Source organism: Porites lutea, chromosome 6, assembly GCF_958299795.1.
Source record: "Porites lutea chromosome 6, jaPorLute2.1, whole genome shotgun sequence".
NCBI classification, from domain to species: Eukaryota; Metazoa; Cnidaria; class Anthozoa; order Scleractinia; family Poritidae; genus Porites; species Porites lutea.
The window spans coordinates 14,694,671-14,708,163 of record NC_133206.1 but is presented as its reverse complement, the minus strand read 5'-3'; the positions used below and the strand labels follow the sequence as shown (position 1 = coordinate 14,708,163).

Here is a 13,493-nt window from a genome sequence, read left to right as displayed (position 1 = left end):
TGAACAAGGCCGGTTAAAAGGTGCAAGAGCTCTCAAACGATGAAACTTATGCATCCCTACTCTTTTCTCAAAGAAACAAAACTGCGAATTTATTCCAGTTTGGAAGAAAAATAGCGCTTAAAAGGCTTCCGGGTAACACTACAGATACGTTTGTTTTTCTCTAATATTCTCTCCACCACCCTTAAGTCCCAGGGTGGATATTCTCGTTACTTGCTTGGGGAATGTCAGGAGTGAATCCTACAGCAGCATCGTAAGATGGCGGGGACTCGTCTGGCTGTGGTACCACAGAATAAGGCGGGTGGACAGGTCCGGGTGGCTGGGTAGGATACGCAGCTCCACCTGTGGGATAAGGATTATTCAGAGGAGGTGGATATGAGGTGCCAGTGTCGTAAGTCGCAGGGGATGCGCTTTGTTGGGGTGCGACCGGCAAAGGAGGGCACACGGATGGATCGCCTGGTGGACGCGGTGGGCAGCCGTTTTCGTAGGCGGGGCTCCCTCTGCCTGTATTAACGATCTCCGCCATTGGATAAGATATTTGGCTGTTTTCCAGGACGCTGGAGTCAGTGGCCGAAGTTGCACCATCGGCCAGTGTTGTTACTGGATTCATCAGGTCTACTTCCCTTTGGGGCGTGGTGCTCTTATAGATCAACTTCTTTAGAGCGTAATGACTTTTACCGGTTTTTGCTCTAAACAGCCAGCGATAAGGCCAAGTCATCTGCAACAGCGTGGCCAGCCAAAAAAACAAAGGTCGAATCCACCAAGGCTTCACCCTCGAATCAACATAAGCAGAGATCCTCTTCTTCAGACTAGGAATTTTTCTACTCGCTGAGAAATCCGTAAATAGATCCCGGAAACGATTCCTACTTATCATGGCCGCTCTTTGTCTCTCGTAACTATCTGCAGTCTCCTGGTCACCGAACAAGACATAAGGATCGATTCTTACTCGAGTAAGCCACACTGTACTCACTGTTGGCATTTCTCTTTCAGAAACATCAACCCACGAACCGAACGAGAATGTTTTGCGGTCCATGAATGTCACCACTTTTGAATGATCACGTGTGGGATGATAGCGCTCCACGACCATGTCAATTCTGGGTTCGAGTTGATGCATTTTTTGTATGAAGCCCCAAGCGGTCTCGTCCTGCATAATGTTTCTTAAGTAATCCAACTCACGAGAGAAGATGCTTTCTATGAAAATGTACACAGATGAGAACCACAGCATTGCAATTCCAAAGATTTTTAAGTAGACGAAACTACGTCCGTATCGAGTACACTGGGAAATTTCACAACCCTCCAGGTACACCACCCACAGGTGAAAGTAAAAAAACAAGACCATGGAAAAGATTCGCCATAAACTCGCATCTCTGTGCAATCCTCTTTTGCGGCTCATTTTTCTGTTTTCATTTTGACGTTGGTATTCCTGGACGGTGGGTTGGTAATCCTGGATACCACTGTCAAGTTCCATTTGACTCCCGGCCCTAACAACTTGTTCCAGTCTCGTTCCTAATTCCCCGTCATCTTCCTGTAACCTCCTCGTATCTTCCCTTTCTTCTCTGTCTTCCTTACTTTTTTTCTTACACACGGCGCAGCAGTAGATGATAAATGGCACGAGCAATTTTAGAAGCACGAAAGAAGAAAGGACCACAAGGAAGATTACAGGGTCGGCAGCAAAGTCGACACGACTAGTTTGTGCAGTGGGAAGTTGATTTGTGGTGTCGGTTCTTTGATACGAGGACCTCTCTGTGGTTTTTCTGTACCAGGGTGTCCAGGGAAAAGAATCGCTGCCAGTATTCCCTCCACGGCAGGCTCTCCCTTGTCTACTCCACTTAGCGCTGTATTTGCTATCCACACAGAGGGCAAACCTTACAGAAGGATACCTTCCCCTGCAGAAAAAGAAGCCGAGATCGCCAGGCCTATTTCCAAAATATGCAAATTTCAGCTCTGTTCCAGCTATGATGTTGGAGCGGCATGGCTTGTTAGTATAGCATGTCACGCCTGTGTAACCGGAAGGGCAGAGACAAAGTGTCTCCTTACCGAAAGTGTAGATACAGGTAGCCTTGCTATCACATGGCTTCGATGGACAAGTATTCAACATCGAATTTACTCCTCTACACAAGAGTCTAAGATTAGGCATATCCCGCCATCCCTTGTTATCATGGACCGACCAAGTCTTGCTGATGTACTCTGGTCGCAGGGCGAAATCTTTAGTCTTGATAAAAACGTTATCGAGTAATCGACTCGGTGCGTACCTTTCAGTTACCACCCAGAAGCCGTCTGGGTTGTATTGAAGGTACCACTTTTGTCTACTGTGCTCATACAAAGGACGAAGGTTACGGAAGACACCTGGCTTGCGAAGAAAATAATCCCGAATGTGATCGTTTACAACATTTCCTTTTCCATCGATAAGCATAACATTCAAGTAAAGTCTGTCTGAGTTACATTCCCTGAAATCTTCATCCACGCATACAGCTTTAATCATAGGCGACGAACTACTAACTGTAACATAGCCAACGCTTTTATTGCTTATGTTCCAAAACTGCCAAAAGCTTATTAATCCTCCAAAGACATCACTTCTATCCAAACTCCTGGAAGTCAGCCACGACACAGGATCAACAGCGTTATAAACATGAGCAGCGACGCCAAAGTAGTCGCTTGGATTAAGTCCAAAAATCAAACGTTTTTCGTCTTCAGTGGATATATTGCTATAGTAAAACAACAGATTGCCGTTTTCTCGCCGATACACAGGGAAGTTGTTGTGACTGTAATTCTCCTTGGTGTATACACCTTCAATGATTTTGTAAGGCATGGTTTCTTCATTGATGTTTTTAAAGAAAATCCTTGAACACAAAGTTCTGCAATTGGAGAATGCGACCAACAAGCTGCACAAAATCCACAGTAAAAGAAGTAGCCGTGCAATCATCTGCATCATGATCTCTTACGATAATCTACTCAGGGACAGAACTAACTGAATGCGAAAATATTTCTGTAGTCCTATATTAGGACTACAGTATGTCGCAACAAGAAGAAATTGACTGACGCGTACTTTTTTATTCGGTGTGACAGTCAGTGTACAGGAGGATTTGAATGAGTTTAGCTAAACCACCTGGCAAATATTGAAGCGGAAGTGGCTAAACACAAAGGATATATTGTGATGTACGATACATATCACACGTTTATTTTAATTCCGCTTCAATATTTGCCAGGTAATTTAGCCAAACTCATTCAAATCCTCATGTTCACTGCCCATATATATGGAATCAATTTTTACCTGATATTGAACTCAAGAGTTTCTCGTTAAGAGCGTTAACATTTGTCTTGTGCTCTCTTCCTCTATAAATTAAACACGGTGTTAACCGGCTCTTTCACCTGGCTGATCGGTGCACTGTATAAAATACTCAAAAATTCCAAATATCTTTTTTGATAAATTCTTAAGGGTAATTATTATTCATTCAAAATATTTCCCCGATTCTGATTGGCTAAAAGCACATGCGTAATTCACCATAACCATTTAATGATGACGGATTTGGAAGAATTTTGTGTTTAACGAGGAAAAGACATCAAAAATGCAGCGTTCTTGCAGGTTAATGCACCGTTAACAGAGAAGACCCGGGGACAAGGTTGAGTTGTTTTGGTTGTGAGAACAAAAAAGGCGGACATTTCACTCGTTTCAAGAGTAAGAACTAGGCGAAATTATAGCTAAAAGCATGGCAAGAACAGCAAGAACATAACTCAAAGGGCGACATCTGCTATTAATTGGAGAATATTTGCGGAGCTGAACAACCCTAAGCGTGCACTATCGAAGGTGAACTTAACATCGATGGAGGTAAGCATGTTTTAGCTTTGTTTTTAAACTAGGAATTATTTTGAATGAATAATATAATAATTATTGAATTCCGCTTTCGTATCATATGAAGAATTATGGAGATCTCGGAGGGTGTTATGCGTCGAGGCCGTAACACCCTCCTCGATCTCGTTAATTCTTCATAAGATACTCAGCCTCATTCATTAATTGTTAAATAATACTATGCCTAAGGTCTGTCTAAGAGGTTTCATTTGAACGGTGCAGGCACCGCAGTAGGATTTTGTCCACCTTCATGTATTCTAGTGATGCCTACCGAGCAGACTGTACGTGTCCAAAGGTTGGATACATTCAGTTTAGAGTGGTTTTCGTTTGAGTGTCGTAAAACCAAAACCAAAGTAATTACTCTGGCCAATCACATAGGACACAGACAATACATTGAACCAATCAAAACTCGAAGTAATTACATGTGGCTGACGCAAAGCGCGGGAAAATGCATGCGAGCGCGTCACAATTGGCTTTGGTTTTATTTTGATTGGATGAAAAGGTGGCGTGAATCTTTTAAGCCAATCGCATCGTGTAGAAAGTGCAAAACCAATTACTTTTCGACACTCAAATGAAAACCGCTCTATCATATCAAATAATCTTGTATTACCAAATTTCTACAATCCTGGTCGTCTTTTTCAACCGCAAAATAATCCGTCGTTTCTCGGACAAGATGCAACTGACAATTTGTTCGTCTGCTACTTTCTGTACGTGCCTTGCCTCAAGCTTCCTTTAGGAATCACGAACTTGGGCAAAGGAAGTGAAAACGTCTCTTAAACAAAAAGTCAATTCGTGCTGTTCAAACTTCATCACTTTTATTTCATCTAGTTGTAGCATTTGTAAAATTGTAGATTTGTAATTTGTAATTGCTTGCCTACGGAGCACTTAGCAGTTCTTAAAGTCGTTGAAACGTGTGCGTGCGTTCCAGATCGAATTGGAATTTGGAAGGGTTGGTTTTTAAGGACAGGGGAAAACCGGAGTACTCGGATAAAAACCTCTCGGAGCAAGGGAGAGAACCAACAACAAACTCAACCCACATATAGTTCAAATAGCCAAATGTTGGCGAATAACGGTTAATTGATATGTCAATTCTTAATGACTTTCCTCTCAGTTTAGAAAAAGGAAACGAAACTCGTTCTTCGGTTCACGTCTTTCGATCGTAACGAAATGTAAAATGAAATTTTCTTTTCTATGTTCTCTCCAGTTCCCTCGTGACTAGCCTTCGTACCCACAGGCAGCCCAGACTCTATGGGAGTTTGCTGGGCTTTGTATAAGAGAATGTATGAAAATAAATAAAATACGTCCTAAATTCCATTTTGGACAAAAATAGCAATAACTCTCCTTGTGTGGTGTTATATTCTTCTAAAGCCATTTAGACGCCTTTTTATTCGACGTTTTAGTTAGATTCTGATATTGATTTGTACTGACAATAAGAATTAAGGGAAACTTCCCTCATTTCTTATGGTGAACATTGGTGAAGATCAGCAAACCCATCTCTATGTCTTACAGAGTCACAGACAATTCAATGGCGGATTCAGACCTTCAGATAAGGGGGCGCATCCAGACCCTGACATAAGTAGCCTGCGTAGCAAGCGTTTCCAGTCGAGTTATAGCGCGAAATTTGGAGCGGGAGCAAAAAAAAAATGGAAGGGGGGAGGGGAAAGGGAGGAGTTCCTTCACTCCCCTCCCCCTCCCCCTTCATTCCTTTTTTTGCTCTCGTTCCAGTTTTCTTTACGAACTCGCGCGGAACCGCTTACTACGCAGGCTATGACATAAGGGAAGCGGGGAGGTCTCATGTAAGGAGAGATTCTCCATGAATTCTTTGTTTGCCTCGAGTGTCATATATGGCTTTCAAATATTCGCTTTGACGTTGTTTTTAGTAATCCATACTGAATTTGCATAAAGAGGTTTAAGCTCCGCAAAAAGGGCTCGTGCGATTTTTATTATCCTCTGTTTTATTTGCTTTGTGTTCGCTAGGTAATAATCATAGAAAAGCCAACAGTGTTCCTTAACAAACAAAACTAATTGCTCGTTCTCTTTTCAATTATATACATTTTACGTCAATGTTGACTCTTGAAAGAATACTTAATTTCTTAATAATGGTTTATTTGACTTCAGTCTATTTTTCGTGATTTTAACTACCAGACGACATCTATTCACAGTAACGCCTTTGATATAGGTGTACCTCGTTCTAATTACAACTTAGCTATGTTTATTTGCAAAAGTATATTTCATTAAGTTGTTAGTTAAGGAGAGGTGATAACCGAATTTGGAATATGAAAGGTTTTGCTGTCTTGTAATTTTAATAATAGATTCCAATTAGTCTGCGCTTTTCCTGTTTAAACAGCCGATAGCTGACCTTGCAATTTAATTCATATTGTAATACTTTGAACATAAACGCTGTTTTGCTGACCTGGCAAGGTCTTTGTCTCAGTACTTTTACTTTCTAAAATAGCAACAGTGACAAAAGATTTCAGGTTAAAAATAGAATTTGTATTTAGTTTTCATTTAACTCTAAGTGATTTCTGTTTATATTTCTATTGTATTCTTTTGTCTTCAATGGTTGTAAAAATCATATATAAGTAAGTTGCTTTGAACTGATTTTTCGATTACATCGCCGGTTTACTTGATCATTACGTGTACAAGAATAAACGCTTTTGGAACCAAGTTTAGTTCTGTTTTATCTACTGCTGTAACAGTTAGTAGTCAGATCCCGGACCTCAAGAGAAGTGACGGCTCTTTTCCGCAAGCGAATTGCCATTTGAGTCTAGTTTTCCCCAGTTTTATCGTGAGTCAAGCACCGAGTTCCCGTTGAGTTCTAAATTCGTTTCAACGTGGAAAAAGCTTCCGTCACTCTCAAAAAACTTTTTTCTGCCCTTCGCACCTCAGTTTGGTCTAAAAATAAGGGGTAGGGGTCCAACCCCCCCGGGCTCTCTGGATTCGCCATTGATGTGGACGGGGATAAGTAGTCCTTCTCAGTGCTGGAGAGGTGGGAGTGTTCTGTGGTCAATTTTTATTGAAATCAAAAAAATTATAATTTAAAATTAAATTGTTTGGAAGGGAATCACCTTACAGTTTATTTTTTATTCATTTTAAAATACGTGATAGAGTTAACTTTTAAAATTAATATTGAAAAAAGTAACACACCTAAAAATCAATGATATTCCTTGATTTCTGGGTACGAGATCGGTCCGGGTACGATATTACAGAATATTTCTAGTTACTTATTTTGAAAGAAGATAATGCAAAACCTTATAATATTGTATATAGTTTTCGATCTCTCAGTTCAGGGTTTTTGTTTGCGCCAAAGGCGACCTGTTTCTATGTCCTTTCCATCAAAATAACCTAACCTGAAAAAACGTTTATGCCAGGTGACTAGAGGAAAGACATTCCGTTTAGTTATTGTTCTTGTTCTTCTCTGTCTTCTTTACTTTTTTTCTTGCACACAGCGCAGCAGTAGATGATAAATGGCAGGAGCGATTCCAGAAGCGCGACGGAAGTAAGAACCACGGAGACGATTATAGGATTGTTATCAAAGTTATGGCGAGCTCGAGCCTTGGGAGGTTTCCAGGGACTTTGGGTTTTTCCTGGGTTCCAAGATGACCAGGGGGGAGAAGTACGTCCAGTATTCACTCTATGGCAGTCGCCCCCAACTTTAAACCAGTAAGGATTACTGTAGTTGCTGTCCCTACAAAGGGAAAACCTTACAGAAGGATACGATCCACTACAGAAGGAAAAACCGATATCGCCAGGTCTTTTTCCAAAGTATGCAAAATTCACTTCTCTTCCTGCTAAGGGGTAAGGAGTGGGGCACTGTTTGTTGGTAGAGCATGTCACGCCTGTGTAACCGGAAGGGTAGAGACAAAGTGTCTCCTTACCGAAAGTGTAGATGCATGAAGCTTTGCTATTACATGGCTTCGATGGACATGTATTTGACATCGATCTCAACCCTCTACATTAGAGTCTAACAGGCATTTCGCGCCATCCATTGAAAGGGACCGACCAAGTCTTACTGATGTACTCTGGTCGTAGGGCGAAATCTTTAGTCTTCAATAAAATGTTAAAAACTACTGATTGCCTGGGGAAATACTCTGTTATCATCCAGAGGCCGTTTATGTATTCAAGGTACCACTTTTGTCTACTATGCTGATACACAGGGCGAAGGTTCTGGAAGACATCTTGCTTGCGAAAGAAATAATCTCGAGTGAGATCGTTTACAACATTCCCCTTTCCATCGGTGAAATGGTCATTCAGGTAAAGTCTGTCCGAGTTACATTCTCTGAAATCTTCATCCACGCATACAGCTTTAATCATAGGTGACGAACTACTAACTGTAACATAGTAATTGGTTTTGTGACGCGTGTGGTAGAACATCCACTTGTATACCAATCCTCCAAAGACATCACTTCTATTTAAACTCCCGGAGCTCAGCCAAGACACAGGATCAACAGCGCCAAAAACAGCAGCGGCAACGCCAAAGTAGTCTTTTAGATTAAGTCCAAAAGACAAATATTTCTGGCCTTTCTTGGAAATATGAAAGTAAAACAGTAGATTGCCGTTTTCTTGCCTATACACTGGGAAGTTGTTGTGGTTGTAATTCTCCTTGGTGTATACACCTTCAATGATTTTGTAAGGCATGGTTCCCTCATTGATTTTTTTGAAAGAAAATCCTTGAGCACAAATTTCTGCAACTGCAGAATGCGATCAACATGCTACACAGGGGCGGATCCAGGATTTTTTTTAGGAGGGGGTGCACTCATCTCTTGCTCTACTTCAACACCAATAAACCACATAGTTTTTTTTTTGCAGAATACCAGTTGTAGAAAACCGCAGGTCATCTCAGGGGAAGGGGGGGGGGGGTGCGCACCCCCTGCACCCTCCCCCTAGATCCGCCCCTGCTACACAAAATCAACAGTAAAAGTAGTAGCTGTGCCATCCTGATCTCCGAAGAAGGCTCTGAATGATAATTTTCTCAGAAACGGCTTTCAAATGTCGCAATATGCAGTATCGAAAGCAGTAATCGACTGACCTATTTTTTAGCGGAAGTTACTGATATGAAGGGTATTAATTTGCAACGAGTGAGGACCTAGCCTGCGTGTAGACGTCTCCTCTATTTCCTTGTTTGTAACAGAAGCCGAGACGAAACAGATGACCCCACAGTTTGAAAGTTAAATGTTACTGATGTTCGAGACATCTGAATTTCTAGCTCGTTAAGAACTGGTAAACGGTCTTTAATAGCTTAACCTAGATATATTGAACAAAGCATGAAGTTATCAAACATTAATTTTTCCTGCCGTTTCTCGGAAAAAAACTTCGTCTGACATGGGGTTAATGGGGGAGGCGGGGGGGGGGGGGGGGGAGGGGGACTCAGGCAAAGGTGGGTAGAGGTGTGTCCCTGAGGCCTAAAAACCCTGTTTAATACATGCAAGAATTGTTCATTTGGCTACCGTGTTTAAAACAAGAGACCTCATTTGATCACTCTGATTCATTTTGTTTCGCATACAATCAGTTAGGCAATTATTTAAACTGCGATCATACTAAGCTGCATAACAAGCGCTTAAGAGCCAAGCGAGGCGAACGGGGCATTTCGCCCCTATTAAGCAGACTAATCATAGCGTAGCAAACGAGGAAACAGATGACATTTCGTAGCCTGCGAAAGCAGACGTATTTCCGGTCGTCGCTATACGTCTGCGTTCGCAGGTTAACATTCGGCGACGCCACTACTGGTTTCCCCGCGAGATGTCGGCTGTTTTCTTAGGCTACTTCGATCATGGAATATGATTTTTTTTGTAAAAAATATATTGTTGGTACCACAAATGTAGGGCGTTTATCGCCAATCATTTAACACTTCTTCCGTCCAAACTTGTATGCCCTGACGACATTTTGCGCTATTTAATAGTGAAGGGACAAAATCGGGTTTTAACGCTAAGAATAGTCAGGATATCCCTTTGTCCTCTGAATGACGACATCGTTTCATTTTGATTCGTTTTCACTCCGTTTTCGAGCGTCCACTTCCAAGAGCGATTTCAAATGGATGCGTTTCGATGAAAACAATCAGGTTTTTGTGTGAACAGATTTCCATCGCTGCTCCTTTCTTAGCGTATATAACTGCTTATCTTTTTCATTTCCATTTCGTTCTAATACATAAATGAAGAAAGAAACTGTTAAAAGCTTCCGGGTAACACTAGAGATATGTTGTTTTTCTCTTATATTTTCTCGACAGCCTTTTTTTGAGCCATCAAGGCGCAGGGGAGTTTTTCTCGTTACTTGCTTGGGGAATATCAGGAGTGTATCCTATCATACGAAAAATCGTATGATGTCGGGGGTGCGTCTGGCTGCGGTACCAAAGAATAAGGAGGGTAGACAGGTCCGGGTGACTGGGTAGGATACGCAGTTTTACCGGTGGGATAGGAACTATACACAGGAGGTCCGAGAATATTCGGTGCATTTGGCGATGGGTGTGGAGTACCTGCGTCGTATGTTGCAGGGGATGTTGGTCGGGGTGCGACCGAGAAGCCAGGTCCCAAAGTTGGATTGCCAGGTGGATAAGGTGCGCAGCCGTTTTGGAAGGCGGGGTTACCTATGCCTGGATTGACGATCTCCGTCATGCAATTAGACATATGGTTCGGGTCGCTGGAGTCACTGGACCATGCACCACCCGCCAGCATTGCTATTGGATCCATAGTGTCTACTTCTCGTGGGGGTGTGGTACTCTTGTACAATTTCTTCCTTAGAGCATAGTAACATTTACTGGTCCTGGCTCTGAACAGCCAGCGATAAGGCCAACTCATCTGCAACAGCGTGGCCAGCCAAAAGAACAGTGGTCGAATCCACCAAGGCTTCACCCTAAAATCCACATAAGCAGAAAACCTCTTCTTTAGCCCAGGAATTTCCCCACTCGATGAAAAATCCGTAAAGGCATCTCGGTGACGATTCCTTTCTATCATGACTGCTGCTTGTCTCTCGAAATCATCCGCTGTCTCCTGATCACCAAACAAGACATACGGATCAATTCTTACTCGAGTAAGAGACACTGTACTCAGTGCTGGCATTTCTCTTTTGGAAATGTCAACCCACGAGCCGAACGAGAATTCATCGTGGTCTACGAATGTCACAACCCTCACGGTATAAGTTTCTGTGCGGGACTGCGTGTTTCCATTCGCGTCTGTGTAGTTCACGACACGGGTACGCGTTTCAAAATGATAGCACTCCACGACCATGAAAATTCTGGGTGCGACTTGCTGCATATTTTGTATGTAGCCCCATGCGGTCTCGTCCTGCATGATGTTTCTTAAGTAATCCAGCTCGTGGGAGAAGATGCTTTCTATGAAAATGTACACCGACGAGATGCACAGCATAACAAACCCAAAGATTTTTAAGTAGACGAAAATACGTCCATATTGAGTACACTGGGAAATTTCACAACCGACCAGATACACGATCCATAGGTAAAAGGAAAAAAACAAGTGCATGGAAATGATTCGCCATAAACTTGCATTCCTGTACAAGCCTCGTTTGCGGCTCAGTTCTTTGCCTTCGTTCTCACATTGATATTCCTGGACGGTTTGCTGGTAATCCTGAACACCACGATCGAGTTCCTCTTGGCTTTCGGCCCTAGCAATTTGTTCCAGTCTCCTTTCTAATTCTCCGCTAACTTCCATTAACGTCCTACGATCTTCGAGTTCTTCTCTTCTTTCCTTACTTTTTTTCTTGCAGACAGCGCAGCAGTAGATAATAAGTGGCAGGAACAATTCTAGAAGTGCGGCGGAAGTAAGAACCACGGGCACGATTACACCAGTACTGTTGTCATCAAAGTTAACACTTCGAGCTCGAGTTCGTGGATACCAAGGAGGCCAGGGCCTCTCGGTGGTTTCACTATACCAAGGTGTCCAGACCTCGGGGGTAGATGGATACCAAGGTCTCCAGGACCTCTCGCTCGTTTGTCTATTCCAAGGTGTCCAGACCTCCAGGGTTGGTGCATACCAAGGTTTCCAGGGAAAAGAATCGCTGTCAGTATTCCCTCTACGGCAGGCTTTCCCTTGTTTACTCCAGTAAGGATTAGCGCTGTATTTCATATCCACACAGAGGGAAAACCTTACAGAAGGATACGGTCCACTGCAGAAGGAAAAACCGAGATCGCCAGGCCTTCTTCCTGGATATGCAAAGTTTAGTTCTGTGCCAGATAAGAGGTAGGGAGTGGGGCACTGTTTGTTGCTAGAGCATGTCACACCGGTGTAACCGGAAGGACAGAGACAAAGTGTTTCGTTACCGGAAGTGTAGATGCATGTAGCTTTGCTATTACATGGCTTTGATAGACAAGTATTCGACATTGAATTTACTCCTCTACACAAGACTCTCAGTTTAGGCATATAACGCCATCCATTGTAATGGACCGACCAAGTCTTGCTGATGTACTCTGGTCGCAGGGCAAAATCTTTAGTCTTCATCAAAACGTTATCATTTGAATTGCTTGGTGAGTACCTTTCTGTTACCACCCAGAAGCCGTCTGCAGTGTATTGAAGATACCACGTTTGTCTACTATGCTGATACACAGGGCGAAGGTTACGGAATACACCTTGCTTGCGAAAGAAATAATCTCGAGTGAGATCGTTCACAACATTCCCCCTTCCATCGGTGAAATTGTCATTCAAGTAAAGTCTGTCCGAGTTACATTCTCTGAAATCTTCATCCACGCATACAGCTTTAATCATAGGTGACGAACTACTAACTGTGACATAGCCATTCCTTTTATCGCGCATGTTCCAAAATTGCCAATAGCTTATTAATCCTCCAAAGACATCACTTCTATCCAAACTCCTTGAAGTCAGCCACGACACAGGATCAACAGTGCTATAAACATCAGCAGCGACGCCAAAGTAGTCGCTTAGATTATGTCCAAAAATCAAACTTTTTTGGACTTCCGTGGATGTATTATAGTAAAACAGCAGATCGCCATTTTCTCGCCGATACACAGGGAAGTTGTTGTGACTGTAATTCTCCTTGGTGTATACACCTTCAATGACTTTGTAAGGCATGGTTTCTTCATTGATATTTTGAAAGAAAATCCTTGAGCACAAAGTTCTGCAATTGGAGAATGCGACCAACACGCTGCACAAAATCAACAGTAAAAGAAGTAGCCGTGCAATCATCTGCATCATGATCTGTTACAATTATCTACTCTGAGGGGCAGAACTAAATGAATGCGAAAATATTTCTGTAGTCCTATAACTACAGTATGTCGCAACAAGAAGAAATTGACTGACACATACTGTTTTATCCGGTGTGACGGTCAGTGTATATGAGGATTTGAATGAGTTTAGCTAAACCGCCTAGCACATATTGAAGCGGAAGTGGCTAAACACAAAGGATATATTGTGATGTACGATAGATATCACACGTTTTTAATTTTGTGAGTGAAAAAATATATGGAAGCAGTTTTTACCTGATACGTGTGTATTGAACTTAAGAGTTTCTCGTTAAGAGCGTTAACATTTGTCTTGTGCTCTCTTCCTCTAGAAATTAAACAACGGTGTTAAACGGCTCTTTCACCTGGCTGATTGGTGCACAGTAAATACTAAAAAATTTCAAATATAATTTTGATAAAATTCTTAAAGGTAAATAACACTATGCCTAAGGTCTGCCAAAGAGG

General features: G+C 42.3%; 1 protein-coding gene across 1 annotated transcript; it reads right to left on the bottom strand.

Moving 5' to 3' along the window:
- Positions 1–9,297: 9,297 nt before the first annotated feature.
- LOC140941739 (uncharacterized) lies at positions 9,298–13,026 on the bottom strand. The gene has a single exon (XM_073390752.1). The coding sequence runs from the start codon at positions 13,000–13,002 to the stop codon at positions 10,126–10,128; it is 2,877 nt and encodes a 958-aa protein (XP_073246853.1). The 5' UTR covers positions 13,003–13,026; the 3' UTR covers positions 9,298–10,125.
- Between the last annotated feature and the right edge of the window lie 467 nt (positions 13,027–13,493).